Genomic DNA, 18,475 nt, shown 5'->3' on the forward strand with positions numbered 1-18,475 from the left:
TGAATCCCTGAACCCTTTGATAGACTGGAAAATACTGCCTCCAATGGCCCCCAATGTGAAGGCACCCCCACAATCCTCCACGATCCTCCAGGGGCATGGCTCTCTGGTATACCGATCCATTTTGTTCTTGCTCAAGCTCCTCTTATCTTCACCTTATATACTGTACAGTATTATATTGTGAGCTTTGGTCTGACATCACACACAATACAAATGGCCAAAAATGGCCATGAACCTTTGTTTTGGCTAAAGGGAGGACCGGCTGGTGGGTGGGCCATAACCATATAAGGAGTTCCCAATGCAGCTACGCCCCAAATATCGAGTTGTATGTTGTCTAACCTCAATGTATCATCATGGCATCAGGCACCAACAAGTCACTAAGCTTCATGTATGGGCACAAAAGGGGCATGTCCATATATGGGCATAAAAGGGACATGGACTGACAGATAAAGAGATCCCCAAGGGGCATATACCGATGACATCCAGGATCTCCATATATGGGCATAAAACGGACACAGCAGACTGACTGAGATCTCCATTATGTGATGTATGAGTACTAAAGACATTTAAGAGACATTTAACCACTTAAACCCCACATATTTCATTGTATGTCAAATAGCAACATGTCCAGAATAGGGACACTAGGGTTTATGTGCTTAAATAAAAGTTAAAAAAAGTCATTGTTAACCATTAACCATGCAGCTCGCACAGTATCTTTAGAGCAACAGCATATTCATAAAGCATGCAACATGCAGCAACACTTTGAGATAAGTAGTAGTTCACCCCCAAAATGACCTTTTTTTTCTATCGATTACTCACCCCATGGACACTTGAATTCATGGATTTTTTTTATTGTTTACCTTTTGTACCCCCATTGCAATGGGGGTACATTTATTATAATCAAATTATAGTCTTAGGAATGTGACAAAACCCTCAAAATATTGTTGAACTCAAGTCTCCATGGGGTGAGGAATTGATAGAAAAAAAATGTCATTTGGGGGGTGAACTACTCCTTTATTAACTCTGAGTAACTTGTTACCTCATGGCCGTTATTAGTATAGCTAGTAAGAACTGCTTACAGCTTAGTAAGAACTGCAGCTGCTCAAATAGTGTCCATTGGCACAGATGGTTAAAATACAAGTTTGATATTTATTTAAATACCCCAATGTGTTGTGTAAGAAACACACTTTCTGCACAAGAACATGTTACATATCAACAGCTACCTCATTGTATCAGTTACTTTTTTGGACACTATCTTAAAACCTATATGAGGGGGACTTGCTAAAGATGTACAGATATACATTCCTCATTCATGGATCTCTAAAATTATGTTTATATTACTGTGAAATGTCACTCTTTTTGTCTTGGTGGTAAGCAAATGAGGCTTTGGCATAAGACAGTATTATTTGTGCTGTTTTTATTTAAAGACATATGACTATAATATGGAAATGGTCACAACCAAATATTCAAAATCATGTTTTTGTCTTGGATTGAAAGGATTATTTTATATTCTTACTAGAAAGAATGCAAGCACAACTCTAACCACGTGCACTGTTGAGAAAGTTCCTGTGCCTATCTAAATAAAAATACCATAAGGACACTTCCATTATAGTGCTGGTATTCTTTTGCCTTTAATTTTTCATTCTTGTCTATATGTGACACTTGGTCTTTAGCATCTATGTCTACGCTCTTCAGATGAACATCTTCAATCTATGTCCTTTGTCTAACCATTTTAGCTGAGTAGTTGTTGCTAATTATTTTAAAGGGTAAAACACTTTCAATTCAATATGTATTTCTTGTCATTTAACTGTCTGGTGAATAAGAAAACATAATCAGTTAGTTCACTTGTCAAAATAGCCGTTTTCCTTTATGACTCATTTAGCGAGATGGATCGGCACACAGGATGGTCTTTCTGGCTATCGAAAGGAGCTTTTCATTAGGCATATGAAACCCCCATAAAATCATCGATAGCCGATTGACTAAAAAAGAGCAGTCAACACTCCTACCTGCTGCACCCGGTTATTCAGCTCACAGCGTGTCACTTCATGCCGCGATGCGAGCTTGTACATCGGCTATTTTAGAAAAATCTTGAAAGTGTGATAACTACTCATATAATAAGGCATTTGTAGAATCGGGTCTTAATGGGTTGAGATGCATCTTGCAAATGTACATGGCTTTATTTTTATTGGACAGAATTATTTATTGCATTTTCTATCCAAGTTAAATAAAAGGTATTTAAAGCAGCACTATGTAACTTTCCTCTTCTATCCTGTATTTGAACCCGGTTTCCTGAGCATGTGCTGAATTTACCATTGAGAGCATAGAGCCAGACTGCTTGCTCTAAATGGAATCTTGAGCATCAGGTAAAAATACGTTTCAGATCCTGTCTAGGTGAGACATGACCTTTGACATATCGGTAATATAAATGTCTCAATAGAAGAGCAGGGTGACTAACTACAACCACCCCAACGTATGTTCTATTAACATGCTCAATCTTATATATTGGACAAAATTACATTGTATTCATGAAAAAGTTACATTGTGCTACTTTAATTACTCCCATAAATGTGGAGAGATCAAGGAAAAAGGAAGTGCATGCACTAGAAGATTTCTTTAGCAATTAATATACAGTACTGTATTTCATATTGCATTTGCATTTGTTTTGACAGTGATGGATAACGTTTCCATCACGTCTGTCCCAGTATCACAACAGTGCCCAATAGTCCACACAGATTCACTAAGAATTCAAGTAAGTCACACTGTTCATATATAACGCAAATAAAATTTATTTTCCACATTTTATTTGCTACAAAGCAGAGTTTGACTGCACATCATATTAACAGATGCCTCAGTCACGAAATGGAAATGGAAAAACTCTTCTGCGAACAGAGAAATATACCAGTTCTGCTCAGTCGATGGACATTGCTGGTGATGAAAGCCCTTCCTCCCGGTCCACACCATGTGGAGGGCTGTGATATGAACACCACGCTCCATGCCAGATCTCTGCTTTTCATACGATCTACGACCAGAGCTCAATGGCTGTCGATGCTGCTGGGGAAGCAGCATTATAAATAATAATTATAATAGGGTTGTCATTTCATGTAAGTGAGAATGTGTGTCATACATAATTGGGGCTAAAGGGTAAAAGGGCAGGAGATCTCATTTGCGCTGGACTTGTGTGAAGGAGGAAGGCATCTGGATTGGCTGAATGGGCTGGACCGACTGGAACGATTGCACAGGTTTCTTTCGTGTGTCCGGGGATGCTGTTTGGAGTGACGTGGGGAGGAGCTGGTTCCGTTTTATGATCTGCAGGGCCAGTTGTGTGTTCCCTGGATGGATGGAAAACAGCTTGTTTGTTTCCGAGTCATAACAATCCTCGTTAACCTCATGAATCCCGGCATCGCTATTCTGGTCAGGTCATGATAGGTGACCGTTTTCAGATCGCCAAGGTCTAGGTATGGCCATTTTCAGTAGTAGTGGGTAGGAAAAAGTGGGAAAGTGTATAGACCCCTGGGGGACCCCAGACAATGAAGTATATAGGGCAGGGGTCTTCAACAGGCAGTCCAGGACCCCTAGGGGGTCCTCAGAGTTACAACAGGGGGTCCTCCAAATCTTTGAGTGATAGAAACTTTTTTCTTCTTTTTTATATTAACCACTTGAACCCTAGTGTCTTTATTCTGAGAACTTTAGCCAAAAATAACAGATCTACAAGCTCATTTGTGAGCTCTTAGATCGGCTATTTTTGGCAAAAAGCTTTGTTGTAGAGGGGGAAAAGAGCAGACTAAGTACAGAGTGAAAGGTCAAGTTTATTAAGTATTTCAAGTGGTTAAATATCTGAAAACACAAATTGACATGAATCCAAAATACACTTTTGATTCATCGTGCTGTCAAACAATGAAACTATATGGAATCTATGAAAAGGTTGTGGGGGTCCCTGCTTCATCTCTCTCTCAATTAAGGGTCCTTGGCCTGAAAACGTTGAAGACCCCTGATATAGAGTTTAAACTTAACTTTGACAACAGTTATGGAAGCAAACACATTGCACATAACCAATGTACGATACATAACCATTCACTGGGAGTTCCTCAAATGTACGTACAACATACTTGACAAGTCAGAGTATAGCCACCAAAAACAAGCGTCTCTCCCTGTCACTGGCATCATACTGACAAACCTTAAATGAATTTATTTAGTGGCCCTTCTCACCATTCTGCAGCTCTAAATAGACTCCCAGCAGGATGGCTTCGGGAGGAATCTCCTTTGGGTTCACCATTGAGGCAGCCTGGGGAAGAAACAACTCAAATCACACGTGGTAGATAATGTGGATTACTTTGGAAGCAGGTTGAGTCGTTGCAATCCGTATCGCTCATGTATAGGGCTGTCACGATTATGACATTTTACATGACGCTAAATTTTCTCTCAAATAATTGCGATTGACGATTTAATATTGTGTTTTTGTCGTTGACAGTTACATTTCTGTTTGGCTTATAGGCTTTTAAGTTGCACATGGCAGATATGACACATAACCTTAAATATACAATGAAATTACTGACATATTTGTCAACTTCATACTTAAAAAAGAACATTGATAGTGGAAATAGCCGATCTACAAGCTCACAACACGTCACGATGCGACGCGTTGTGAGCTTGTAGATCTGCTATTTCCACTATTTTTGACTTTCTTAAAAATATATGAACATTTTTCAACATTAAAACGATTATGATGACGATTATGAAAGATAATCACGATTATATCAAATAATCACGATTAGACGATTATGTAATAATTGTGACAGCCCTACTCATGTACTACCCCTGGGACATGAACCCGGGACCAACCTGACCACAGAATCTATCTACATGACTAAACTTAACACCATTTATGACCACACATGAAGCTAGATAGCGGATGGGTTACCTGATGCAGGCATTTGCGGGCCTTCTCATACTCGCTTCTCAAACAGTATGCGCTGCCCAGGTTGAAGAGCATCATGGCTCGGGCAGCGCCGACACTGCTGGGGTAACACAGGGGTGTCTGCTTCCCTGCTACACAAACACACAAACACACACACACACACACACACACACACACAAAGCCATGATGCTAAATAAAATACTGTGACGATGATATTGCAGGGATGACTATTGTTGCTTGTCAAAATATGCACATACTGTATATTATAACTAAATGGGTAAAGGCAATAGAACAAGGTAAAATAGCCAGGTTACTTTTGTAAAATGTCACCACTTCACGGTAATGCAGGCTTTAAAACCAGGAATATATGTAACAATATATGTAACAATACCCAAATTCCCAGACGATATCTAGTCTCATATCATGATATTGATATATTGACCAACCCAATAAATCAAATGGAATTATTTGTTACAGTGAATCACGCCACACACCTCCAATTTTGTTCACACGCAATTAAAACAATAGAAGAATTAATGTTTTGTATTTTTTGTACATATTATGAACACTCACATGGCTCAACAGGTTCGTCCCCTTTCTCCGATCCTGTGGTTGCAAAGATATAACCTTTAAGTTTCATGTAATCATGGAAAAGGAGCTTAAGATTGTTAATGTAGACCAGTGGTTCTCAACCTGTGGGTCGGGACCCCCAGGGGGGGTCACCAAATTATTCTGGGGGTTCCCCAGAAGATTAACTTAATGTGCAACATTGTTTTCTCACTCAACAGTAAACAAACCAACATAAAGTCTAAGTGTATAGAGAGTATATGCACATTTCTAAAGTGACAATTTTTAATACTTCTAAAATGACAATTGAAACATTGGAAAAATGTTCAAATATTAGAGGCAGACATTGTGAAAATAGACGATCTGCTATTTTCACAATAGAACTGTGTTATACAAAATGTAATCCCTCAACACTTAATGCTTGTCAGGGTGGGGGGTCCCCGGTTAAAATATGATTATTTTGGGGGTTGTGGCCTGAAAATGTTGAGAACTGCTGATGTAGACTACGGTGGCCCACCTTGGTCCTGCTCGCTGGTCAACACCCCCAGGGACACGTCGGTGACGTTCTCAGGGTTGAGGTGGGAGATGGCGTCTGAAATCCTGTCCAGAGAGATTAGTGCCTCTGAGGCATATAGGTGACCCAGAAACCTGAGGGAAATATCAAAAGAATAAAACACACAGGTAAGGTGTTGAGAATTGACACCAAGTATTACAGCCACGGTCACGAAATTCCTGGAAATATTTTGATATTAGACAAATATTTTTCCAGTACTGGAAAAGTTTGGGAATTGATCAAGGGTCCTGGAAGGTCCTGGAAAAAATAGCTATGCATTGTCTTTCGTTATTGATTTTGTAAATACCTCTGAAATGACAAATTAAACATGGGCCAAATTGTCAAATATTAGAGGCAGAAATTGTGAAAATAGCCGATCTACATGTGAGCATGTACATCTGCTATTTTCACAATAGAACAGTGTTATACAAAATTCCTCAACTCTTAGTGCTCGTCAGGGTGCCGGGTCCCCAGTTAAAACATGATTATTTCGGGGAACCACTGGCATACACTATCTGTCTTTGGGCATTGCGCATAGGAGTAAGCGACCTGATATTGAGCTGAATTATTAAATATAGTCCTGGAAATTGGGTTAAATATTCTGGAAAAGCTTTGGAAATTAATTGGTAAAAATGTGTGGGAACCCTGGTATTAACTTATTACTGATAAGAGGACAAGGGTACTTAGGGATGTTTTTCCCCCTTTTCAACCAATTTAGCTATGCAAATTTCCAATTTTCTCACACTAACTGGTCAAGTAGAGGAACACACTATCTTACCTAGTTCCTCTAGGTGCTAAACAGGCGCCCTGAACAACCTGTAGGAGACACTAGTGCAGTAGTCTCACATAGCTAGACAACTATTCCATAATCTCAGAATGGAAATACACCTCCCGAAATCTGAGTAACAGAAGCTGGCGTTTCCGTTCACAAAAATATATATTAAAAGTTTCCATTTCTGCTAAGAAGCAAGCTATATATGCTTAGATGATTTTGATTTGATTTATATTAGGATTATTTTGCGGGCTATAAAGACGAAGCGGAAGTGGTGAGGCGGCTTCACATCCGCTTTATATTTTACTCATGATCAGAGCTTCCGTGCAGTAGACTGTGTGACTGGAAGCATTTATAAATTGTGGGAGGCAACAGTCTGGCCACCCCAGGGTAATAACCCCTGGTCTAGCAGGAGTTATACTGCAACACCCGTTCACCACTACAAGGAATTTCTGTCTAAATACCAAATAGGTGCTTTTGATTTGTGTTATGATCTGATTTGTTATGAGAGCATGAGTAGAAGCTTACTTGAGGGAACCGGAGACCTTAGTTTGATGAAGGAGCTTTTCTGCATGGTTCAGTGCCATGAGGTTGTCTCCCAATGCTAAAGCCACATAAGCACTACAGGCCAGTATGGAACACCTGCAGGAGACACAAACATTTCTACATTAACAGTAAGAAGCACCAAGAAAATTACATGAAGCACACACTCTTGATTCTAATATTGCCATTATTAGCTTGAAGATTAAGAGGCATTTCTACAATTACATGTCTCAGCCACACATCTCAATTCCTGTCAATTTCTTTCTGATGTTAACTAGGGGTGCCACGGTTCGTGTAGCCCACGGTTCGGTTCGTACCTCGGTTTTGGGGTCACGGTTTCGGTACGGTTCGGTACGTGTTTTGTATAAAAAAATTAAAAAAAAGAAATTTGACTTTCCAAAAATCTATTTTTATTTTGCTTCTAAGCAAATTGAATTATGACAGTGCCTCTTAGCCTTAACGTGGGTTAAAAATAATAATATAAAATAAAAATAAAAAGGGGTAAAAAGATTTTCTTTTCTATTATCATTATCATCAATATTGGCCGTCGTCTTCAATTACAAAGTGCTTTATTTATGAACAAATTGTTTTGCACACAACAAGAGATACTATAGTAGGCTACAAGCTTGAGCAAATAGCCTCTGTAAGTTTTCATTATTATAACCAAAATAGACGGGTGTGTTCACTGTGTTGCCAAATTTTGCGAGAGGAATAAGCAACCAGGTCTATGAAAACAAGGCTTAAATAAGTGAATATAGGCCACGTGAGGTCTTTAAACCTATATTCGTCGGCTATTTGAAAGTGGCCGAGCCAATCTACAAGCTCACCACCGCATCCACCATTATTTAGCCTACAAGCAACTTTACATAAAAACAAGCTCAACGTGTCTTATAATAAACAGACATGGCAACACACCATGCGTTGTTCTTCCACTATGCATGCAGTCAGTCACTGAGACTAGCGGGTGTCTGACACTCTGGCTGGGGGCTACGCTACGTTTGGCTTTGTTGCTTGCTAACGGTGCCTGCTATGGTCAGTCTAAAAACAGACTGTAATGATATATGGGACTAACAACAACAAGCAGATTTCTCCTGGACTTGTTCTCCACGTTACAACAACTACAATGCGTGCGCTCCGCACTGCACAACTTAGCGATTAGCAAGACTGGCTTTGTTTTGTTTTTCCATCTCTGTGAGGACTCTCAACTGCTCTGCTGCGAGTGTGAATGTCGGCACTTGTTACAGAGTAGGTGGGGGTGAGGGCTACGGTGATTTGACATTAGTGCGTGTTTACTCGCGGAGCGGGGTTTAGTGGAGATTGTCTTGTGCACGATGCACAGTGTCTGTCCAGCTGTAAGAAATTAATTACTTGCAAAACCGAAAATCCGCGGTTCATAAAGGCGTAATTGAACCGTGCAGGGCGTACCGTACGGTTCGGTTTTATACCGTGAACCGTGGCACCCCTAATGTTAACCAACATCAGTGCCAATCACCATTCCTCAAACCTGAATGTGAGACCAAACTCTTAACGCTTCCTTACCTGAGGTTCTCTACTTCTTGTTTTCTAAGAGGTGATGACGGGGCTGCGGACAGGAACTTATCTGCCTCCTGACCTTTTCCACTGGAAAACACATACAAGGAGCGTTTAATGCAAACATGAAAAAAGGGGGAAAAAACATGAACATTTGCATTTTCACACAAAGATTTCTTAAGATGTCTATGGGAAGACATTGGCAACACACACCACATTCAAGGAATGCGAATGGAAGGCTGAATGGATGGATGGGCGAATGACCTCAAGCAAAGCCCTAAGGCTAATAACTGGCTGAATGGATGGATGGGTGAAAGACCTTATGCAGAGCCCTAAGGCTAATAACTGGCTGAATGGATGGATGGGTGAATGACCTTATGCAGTGCTCTAAGGCTGAATGACCGTATGCAGAGCAGAGCCCTCTTCTCTCACCTGCAGGCGTCGCTGTTTTCGCTGCCACTCTCCGTACTCCCTGATTGGCTGGAGTTTTTGGAGCCGTTCTCAGCCTTGGTTTCCTGCTGCTGGTGTTCAGGAAGGAGAAGTAGGGCGTTCCGCAGGCAGATGGCAGCAAACTCCATGCTCGCCACTGGAATGGCTGCTGACTGGCCTTCACTGTGTAGACACAACATTACAATTTACTTTGTAGTACGTTGAAAAGTTCAAATAGCAAATCAACATGCTCATTGCTCACAAAATGTTGCATAGAAAAAGCTTGTAGATCTGCCTTTTCACAATTTTGGATGACATTATGACATAGACCTCCCAAAAGTATTTTTTCAAATTGTTTGCACACCGTTTTTCTTTTTATAATTTTTATCCCACAATTTTGTAACCCATTTTTTCACCCAGTGCTAATTGCCTATGTAATCCTGGGCTCTGCTCTCCCTCTGCCGCGCCTGGGGAGACAACGGACTGACCTCATGCTTCCTTCTATGCATGAGGAGTCCAAGTTGCTTCTTTTCACCTGACAGTGGAGATTTTCCCTGGTTTGGACGTAGCGCGTGGAAGGAACACGTTATTCCAACCAGTTCCTTTCCCCTCCATCAGGCGCCCCGGCTGGCCAGGGGGAGGCATTATTGAGACCAGGATTACGTGCATGTTTTTGTGAGGGTATCAACCCTAGGAGACACGGGGAGAACATGCAAACTCCACACAGAAAGGCCCTATCACCAACCCCACCTAGGGTGTGGGCGCTGATGACGCGGAGGAGGAACACGCCGCCAGCACCCACAGCGTCCCCCGGCGGGAATCGAACCCAGGACCTTCTAGCTGTGAGGCGAAGCGCTAACCACTGCGCACACCGTTTTAACCCTTTCAATGAATGTAGATGTCACCAATCGTAGAAGGTGGAAATTTCAAGATTGTCTGGCTACATATGAGACTAGGGTTAAATTGATCCATTAAGTTTAGGGGAGGCACGGTGTTTGAAGGATAGTGATCACAACTGACCTGTAAGTAGTGTTCTGGGTAGACTGTGATGCTAGGATGATCTTGCGATGGTAGCCCTGCCCAACAATAGATTGAACTATGCCTTTTTTACTGGGCAGACCTTTGCTCTCTTGCTCTGAACCCTGGAAACATAAAAATATGGTGAGAAATATTAGGAGTAAAATGAGGATAACATTTCAAAACAACAAATTAACAACACTCATCATCATCATCATCATCATCATCAAAACACTCTAGGTTCCAGAGTCCCCGATGATCAATATTTTTTTACAGCTACACAGCACAGTATTCAATTAACGGTATGTGAATTATGCATCCCTGTCTCAATATTAAAATTGATTCTTTTTTTATATATAGATTTTTTCCAAAACAAGACCACACATACTAACACATTTACGGACATACAGACATAAAGCTCAGATCCTATTGTTTACATTTTCACACGTTCCTTTCATGTCCATGGGGGTATGTGGAGTTTGTACAGCATTTATTTTTATTTTTATAGATTGTATAGTTTTGTACTACTAAACTTGATTCTGATGCAACAGGAAGGCTGATTGTCATGCTGACACAATAGCAATAATTGAATAATGAAAATCCAATATTCTATCATTTAAAATTATTTACGTATCATCATGTAATCCTTACCCCCTTGTTAGCAGCAATGCAGCACTCTGCCAGCCGTAACCAGAGTCGAGGATTGGAGTGGTAAACCTGTACTGCCTCCATCAGACACTCAAAGGCTGCCAGGGGCCTTCCGATGTGTAGCAGCTGAATCCCACAATTATACAGCAGCTCATATCGCTTGTTTGCAAGTAGGGCACACATTGGGATACCTGCAAACTTCTTAGCTGAAAAGACACAGAACAATAGTCAAATTGGTTAAAAGACTAACATTAGAGAGGACAAACTGATAAATGTTGATAATGCTTTTATATACCTGCTGCTAAGTGTTCTCTACTTGCCTAATTTTTCTATTTTGACCATGCACCTATTATTATGTAAATGGTAAATGGTGCATTTATATGGCACCTTTATCCAAGGCGCTTTACAGCGATTCTGTGCATTACATTCACCCAATCACACACGCATTCATGCACTGATGGTGGAGGAAACCATGCAAAGCACCAACCTGCTCACCTAGGGGAGCAACTAGGGGTTCAGAGTCTGAAGGACTCTTCACCACTAACCCAGGATCAAACTGGGAACCCTCTGTGTTCTAAGACAGCAACTCTACCCGAGCCACTGCTGCACCTACAGTATTTTACAACGTGTCTCATATTCTGACTTTGTCACTTTCTCTATTCGTACGACTATTTTTTGAACTGCAAATCGTTGCACGCCTCCACAGAAAATAATTTCACCTATTCTTTTACATCTGTAAACTTGCGATGTGACAATAAACATAAGTTGAAACACGGTACAAACAACTTTTAGTCAGTTTTGGCCAATGACACTGTTCCAGACTTTAACGTCCCAAGAAAAGCAAACACAATCGTCCACCAAGAAGCCGTGTTTCTGTCAACTCACACTGCCCGTTGCCACCGTCCCCTAGCTGCGCACACGTGTGGTCATTCTCCTGCAGGGCCTTCTTGAAGTAGAAGATCCCAAGGTTGTGTTTCCCCATTGCAAAGTGTATGCAGCCCAGATTGTTCCAGAACATACATCGTACAGATTCACCTGGGGGAGACGAATGAAGAAAGAATCTCATCGGTTTACAAATTACAATTTAGGCATTTAGCAGACGCTCTTAATCCAGAGCAATTTACAATAAGCAGGTAATATCAATACAATAAGCAAGGTAATAAGCAAGATAATACAACAATACAACAGTACAACAAATGCATTGGAATATCAATCTAGAAAACAATAACGTAGGTAGACTACGCACCTAAGCAGTAAAAAAAAAACGTTATGTAAAAAAATAAGAATGCTATTTAGCTTTCATGTATTGTCATGGTGTCGATGGTAGGCGAGTGCTACAGTAAGTGCTATGGGTTTAGGTGGAGTCTGAAGAGGTGAGTCTTCAGTCCACGGCAGAAACTAGGGAGTGAGTCTGTAGTTCTAAGTGCGACAGGGAGTTTATTCCACAGTTTGGGGGCTGGGAGCGCGAATTGTTGGATTTTTGTCCTGGAGTTTCTAGTGAGGGTTCTGTCAGCTTCCCTGTGTCAGCGAACGATTGGGGTTGTAGGGGTTGATCAGGCTTTGGAGCTAAGGAGGTGACATACCTTTGGCATGCATTCAATTCAATTCAATTCAATTCTGAAATGTTAACGTCCAACTCAGCTGTTTATACTTGGCTGCGTGGCCGTGTTGTGCACTGGTCAACACAGATCTATTTTTGGTGCGTGCAACGTGGCCCCAAACGCACAACTAAATATAACTCACCCTTTAAGAGAGGAAGCCATCTATATGTAGAGCATTTATTACCTGTCTTCAAAGCACCAGGATGCTCTGCAATGTTGGAGCTGTTGAGCAGCTTCACTGCTTTTCTGTAGTTTCCTCTCAGGTACTCGAAGTTACTCTTCAGGAAGAGAGAGGGTGCAGACTAGTGGAGGACATAGTAAAGGAGGAAAGGTGAGTCAGAACCATAACAAGACACAAGAATCTAAGTTTAAGTGTAACGACTTCATGCCAAAATACTTCATTGTATGAAAATAGGGATGCCAGGGTTAATGTGGTAAAACACACAGACTTTCCTCTCCTTTTCATTCCTTAAACAATTCTAAAATCCAGAGTCTGAATTCAAGAGATGCATTGTATCAAACATTTGAACTCACATTCCCTGCTGTATTCATCACAGATTTGATCTCCCTTTTACATGCCTTTGATGATTTCATCTGAATGTAGGCTCGCACTTTATACTGTACAGAGAAGAACATTCAGTTATTTGCATGTAGTGCATGACTGAAGGAATGTACCGAACAGCAGTGTATGAATTAATATATACCTGGTGCATCTTTGATTTGGCTGCCTCAATCATAGCCATAAACTCTGCCTTCTGGTTTGTTCCATCTTTGTTCGACATATTGTTCTGGAATGAATTAATAATTCAAATTAAGTTGGGAGCCTGAAATCAGGCACACACCTATCAAACTGCAACAGACAATAACTGAACACAAAACAGAAGCTTGGTATCACTCCTCTCTGCCCCGGGTTGTTCTGATAGTGATTGTGTGTGCAGGCAACGTGTACTCCAAGCTGTCTGAAATTGTGCTTAATAAGATCTGCAGCCTCTACTACTATACAGGGTCCCTCTTCCAAATATCTTGTGCATAAAAAAGCTCACCGAAGTTATACACAGACTACTATAGTTTTCTCGCTTAAAACATCAAGAGTAAATGTACATATTACCTATTCCAGATCACTTTCAGTTTCATAAAAAAATAAGAAAAATAAAATAAAAATTGAATACAATATTTGCGCAATAACGTTGGCAATACACAACCGCAACTTTCTGGGGACAGATGAGGATGATTAGATTTCCACAGGTTCATTTTATATTTAATAAAGTCTTTCTGTAGGTAGGTACCTCTCCTTTAGTGTTTTTGTTGTTCCCTTGTACAGCGAGTTTCTCCAGCACAGCCAAGAGATGGAGAGCCTTCTCTGGCTGGAATGTCAGCAGGTACAGATCCACCAGCAGGAAACAAACCGCCTGAGCAAACTTTTCTACAAGGACAAATAACAATAACAACAATCAAGCCATGCCAAAACTGTTTGTGTGGCATTTAAACAGAACTCCTGTGGATTGGTTTATTTTTGTTTAGTTATATGGCCTTTAACATCATAAAGACATATTATACTCCATCACATTAAACGTTTAAACCTATAACAGGAGCTTTAGAAAGCCTAAAAGGAACTACAACTTACCAAATGGTTCCAGAAACTGGTACAGTTTCTCTCCAATGGAAATGGCCTCAAAGTACTGTCGCATGTGATAGTGAATAATGGCTTGATTGTAGTATAGCAAACTGTTTTCCATGTCATCCAAACCATCTATGTCTTCCACTGACATGGTGTGAACCTTTAAAGAAGATACATGAAACATTATTTATTATGTACTAAGTATACTCAGAAGATATATTCGGAATCGGAATATGGAAACTTAAAACAGGCACACCACTGACAGTTTCATATCAACACTGTGTGTGTGTGTGTGTGTGTGTGTGTGTGTGTGTGTGTGTGTGTGTGTGTGTGCGTGCGTGCGTGTGTGATGCGGGAACGCCTACTGAGTGGCAAAAAAACTACTTTCTGGCCTTGACAGCCCATACATCCACAGAAAAGTCCTATCTAATTGCATTAAACAACGTTGAACAACTCACTTTGCCACTCGATTTGCCATTCACGTTATGCATGCGCATAACCTCTATATCGTATATAAGTTACCTGGTTTTTAATCGCCATAAGAGTCTGCTTCAATGTCCCTGTGGTACTTTGGCCACTTTTGAAAAACTCTGCAATAGCTTTATTCATCACGATCTTGTAGTCGTCTTTGTTGAGCTCTTGCAGGGTTCCAAGGTGTTTCAGGGACTCGTCATATTTCCCGGCCTGTCAGAAACAGGAGTCAGTTACTTACTAGCAGTATATGGCTTATATTTGCCAGATAAGCAGTTAGCCCATGTGCTGCTCCCTGACTATGTTACAACTGCAGTCAAATGATCACTGTGTGGACTGCAGTCAATGATCAATCATGCACAGATTAACCCATTTAGGCCTAGAATTATTGACTGCTTTAACCAGTGAAAAATAGCAGATATACAAGCTCACAGCGCGGCACCGAGTGCCGCGCTGCGAGCTTGTAGATCTGCTATTTTTTGAAAAAGTCATGAAAATGTGTGCAAATCTTTGAATATATATGTATTTTCAAAGCGAATGTTTGTAACTCAAATTTTGCTTCTGGGTGGTCCCTGGAACTAGATATTTTGAAATGGGGGTCCGTGGCCAAATAAATATCATTTTGGGGGACCTTCACATGAAAAGGTTTGAGAACCACTGACATAGTAGTCTCTCAAGAACAGACTAACTGAGCTCCAGTTAAGTGAAAAGGACCTTTTCTTTGACGATGGCTGGCCAGATTGCTGACTCAGAAACATAGGTTTTTCAAAAAAATCTTAGAAGGATTCAAAAGACACTTATAGAATCGGGTCAAAATTCAAATTTTCACGATTTTTCAAAAATAGCAGATCTACAAGCTCGCAGCTTGTATATCTGCTATTTTTCAATAGTTAAAGCATAAAATAATAATACTCAATATGTGTACCCGTTCTAAATGGGTTAATGGTGGAGTGTTTGATTTACCGTGAATGCTTCAAATGCACTTGTAGCCATTTCTTTCTCTTGGTCTGGCATTCCAGGGGAAGAGGAGTTGTCATGCTTTGAATCGTTTTGTTCTAGAAATAAAAAATTAAAATGAAATAGTGTTACTTTGTTCAGTAACAAGGGTCTTTCTGTCTCTCTAGCGCTCTAGTACATTGGTTCTCAAAGTGGGGTACGGTCCCCAGCTAAATTAGTTAATATATAGCGTCACAATCATTCCATCCACTATGCACTTTGCCCATTCATAAACCTATTAAAAAAAGATAGGCCTACTTGTAGATCTATTCTTTTTTGAAAAATCATGAACATTTTGGTAAATCTTTGAATATATATATACATTTTTTAGAACATTTATAACTCAAATCTTCAGGGGTCGTGCTTTAAGACACTTTATGTATATATATTATTTGTTCCCTTTCCTGTTGTACCTTGCTCTTACTGTACTTACTGTACTCTGTTCTTGTTTTTTCTTTTTATCTTTTTCATACTTCTCTGTAACTTTGTAAATAACCTTATACTGGCTGCTGTTCTGCCTCTGGGCAACAAATTTCCCCCCTTGGGATAAAGGTATCTATCTATCTAGCACAACATATTTTTTCAGGTGATCATTTTGGGGATCATTGACAAGGTTTGAGAATCACTGCTTTACTAAACAATATTTTAAGGAGGGTTAAAAACATCACCCAATCTGGACCGAAAACGCTACAAAAATAATGTATTTATCAGCTTATCAATTTATATCAGCAGTGTTCCAGTTCCAATTTTGTCTGCTTATTTGTTCACTCACTATCCTGTATCTCATCATCCTCATGTATAAGTTATCTCTCTCGTGATTGGGTGGAATTGGTACAGTGGTGTTTAACCAGCTAAATGATGGAGTAACCAAATGGACCCGAACCCTTATAGATCTTTAACTCTTGAGCGTAAAAAAATGCAAACAAATGTCATTTTACGCTCTCAAGAGTTATTGTTAAACATCTGCATTACTTAATTTACAAGACATCTATTAGAGAATGTAGAAGAATTGTTATTCTGATCAACGTCTGCCTGACTGTTACCTCTCCTATGATACGAACAATATACAGCATGGGAAAATCTGGCAACGCTAACAAAATATTCCAAGTTTTGGGTCTGAGAGTCTAAATGTTAATAATAAATAATGGACCTTGATGTGAAAAGGGTTAAAAACCACTTAAATCATAGCTGTCCATGACAAAGGGTCAAACTCGCTCTTCTGCTATACAACCAAAATGTGGAACGCCCTACCGAAGGCCTTAAAGAGTGTGGTTCCCTAGCATCCTTTAAAATCGCCCTGAAAAAAACACTTAGAGGCGGCAGCCATTCGCAACTGGCAATAACAAACTTAGCCCAGCCTCCCCTGACCGTTCTTTGAATTTACCTACTGTATATATTTTTTGCACTGTTTATTTTATTTACTTTTTTTTTTTTTTTTTTTTTACTATATCTACTGCATAGTACTGTGTTCTATCCGTCTGTCATTCAATGTTATATGAGAGATACTTCAATGGTTTCCTATGTAAATAAGCTTAATCTTTTCTAGGATCTCTTTTTGGTTGACCTTGTACCAGTGAACTGTACCGTCATGAAACCCTTTTCTATGCAAACTTCTAATAAAGTCTTCAATCAATCAATCAATCAATCAATCAATCAATCAATCAAAACAGCGAGTCCCTACAACAAACATTGCACCCATGGCCAGTTTGTTTGAGTGGGTTTAGTTATTTTCTACCAGCTGCTGCTGAAGACTTCCAGTGGTTCGTTGTTGTTGACATTAAAACCTCACTTAACCTCTGTCCGTACGGCGGTGTCGCTCGCAAAGAAAATGACAACAGATCTACAAGGTTACAATGCGGCGCATCGCGTCGCGTCGATAGCTTGTAGATCTGCTCTGTTTTGGCAAGCTATAAAGAACCGTTGGCGGTCCATGATGCTAGCTAATCTTTATCTTAGCTTTACGTTAACCGACGGACAGCTATTCTGGTGTTTACCAGGACAGCGAGCGAATGTACGTGAGGTGATTTATTGTACGAATGTCCAAATGAGAGTAACTTTAGTTCTGTACTCATCATGCCAAGAACACTAGCTCTTTTTAAAGACAGTAAGGTTAGCTAGGTGGCTAACATTAGCCGGGGGGTGGACACTGACCTGTATTTTCTGCCATTTCTGGGTCCTTCATGAAGATATTTTGATTTTATGAGTCCGTAATAAGGGCGAGGTAAAGGTCAAGGGGATAAAATGAATCTTTTAACAGTCAAATTGTAATGTTTGACACAGGAGGAGATGCAGAGCCGAACTCTGTCCCACTGAAGGTACTTTCTTTTGCCTCAGATTGGACAGCAAGGCAGCACTTCCGCCCAGACTACGTTTCAAAAGAGACTTGTTTCAAAATGATATCCTATCCTAAATCCCGTTTTCAAATTGAAGGAACTTTGCTTTGATAACAAAGGTTAATTATTTGGGATAATATTTATTTAGGTTAGGCAGCACGTTAGTGAAGCCTATTATATTAGTAAGATAAATTATATAATTATATAATTCCCCCCCCCCCCCTTTCTCTTTTTTTGTTTTTGATGTTATGCTTTTGAAACTGATATTATCCTAGATAAAGTACTATGTTCTATCCGTCTGTCTTTCAATGTTATATGAGATACTTAAAGTGTGGTTCCTGTGGAAATAAGCCTCGGCTTTCTAGGATCTCCTTTTAGTTGACCTTGTACCAGTGATTTGTACTGTCATGAAACTGTACTTTTTTCTATTGCAAACTTCTAATAAATTCTTCAATCAATCAATCAATATTCTAGCAAACACACAC

At 40.1% G+C, this 18,475-nt stretch overlaps 1 protein-coding gene across 2 annotated transcripts; it reads right to left on the minus strand.

Moving 5' to 3' along the window:
* Positions 1-2,767: 2,767 nt before the first annotated feature.
* On the minus strand, positions 2,768-17,974 carry cnot10 (CCR4-NOT transcription complex, subunit 10). Of its 2 annotated transcripts, none has more exons than XM_080738536.1 (19): positions 17,809-17,974; positions 15,625-15,716; positions 14,713-14,874; positions 14,197-14,350; positions 13,859-13,995; positions 13,277-13,360; positions 13,107-13,190; positions 12,757-12,874; positions 11,857-12,006; positions 10,975-11,177; positions 10,327-10,448; positions 9,310-9,489; positions 8,887-8,967; positions 7,333-7,446; positions 5,997-6,127; positions 5,486-5,518; positions 4,916-5,040; positions 4,204-4,279; positions 2,768-3,326 (listed from the first exon to the last, which is right to left on the minus strand). In XM_080738536.1, exons 1-19 carry the CDS (start codon positions 17,837-17,839, stop codon positions 3,157-3,159), a joined length of 2,247 nt encoding a protein of 748 aa, XP_080594662.1. In that variant the 5' UTR covers positions 17,840-17,974; the 3' UTR covers positions 2,768-3,156. The 2 variants fall into 2 exon arrangements, with proteins under 2 accessions (XP_080594662.1, XP_080594661.1); XM_080738535.1 differs by having other exon boundaries at positions 4,916-5,043.
* Positions 17,975-18,475: the final 501 nt, after the last annotated feature.

This window comes from Nannobrachium achirus (assembly GCF_963921795.1).
Source record: "Nannobrachium achirus genome assembly, chromosome: 2".
Lineage (NCBI taxonomy): Eukaryota > Metazoa > Chordata > Actinopteri > Myctophiformes > Myctophidae > Nannobrachium > Nannobrachium achirus.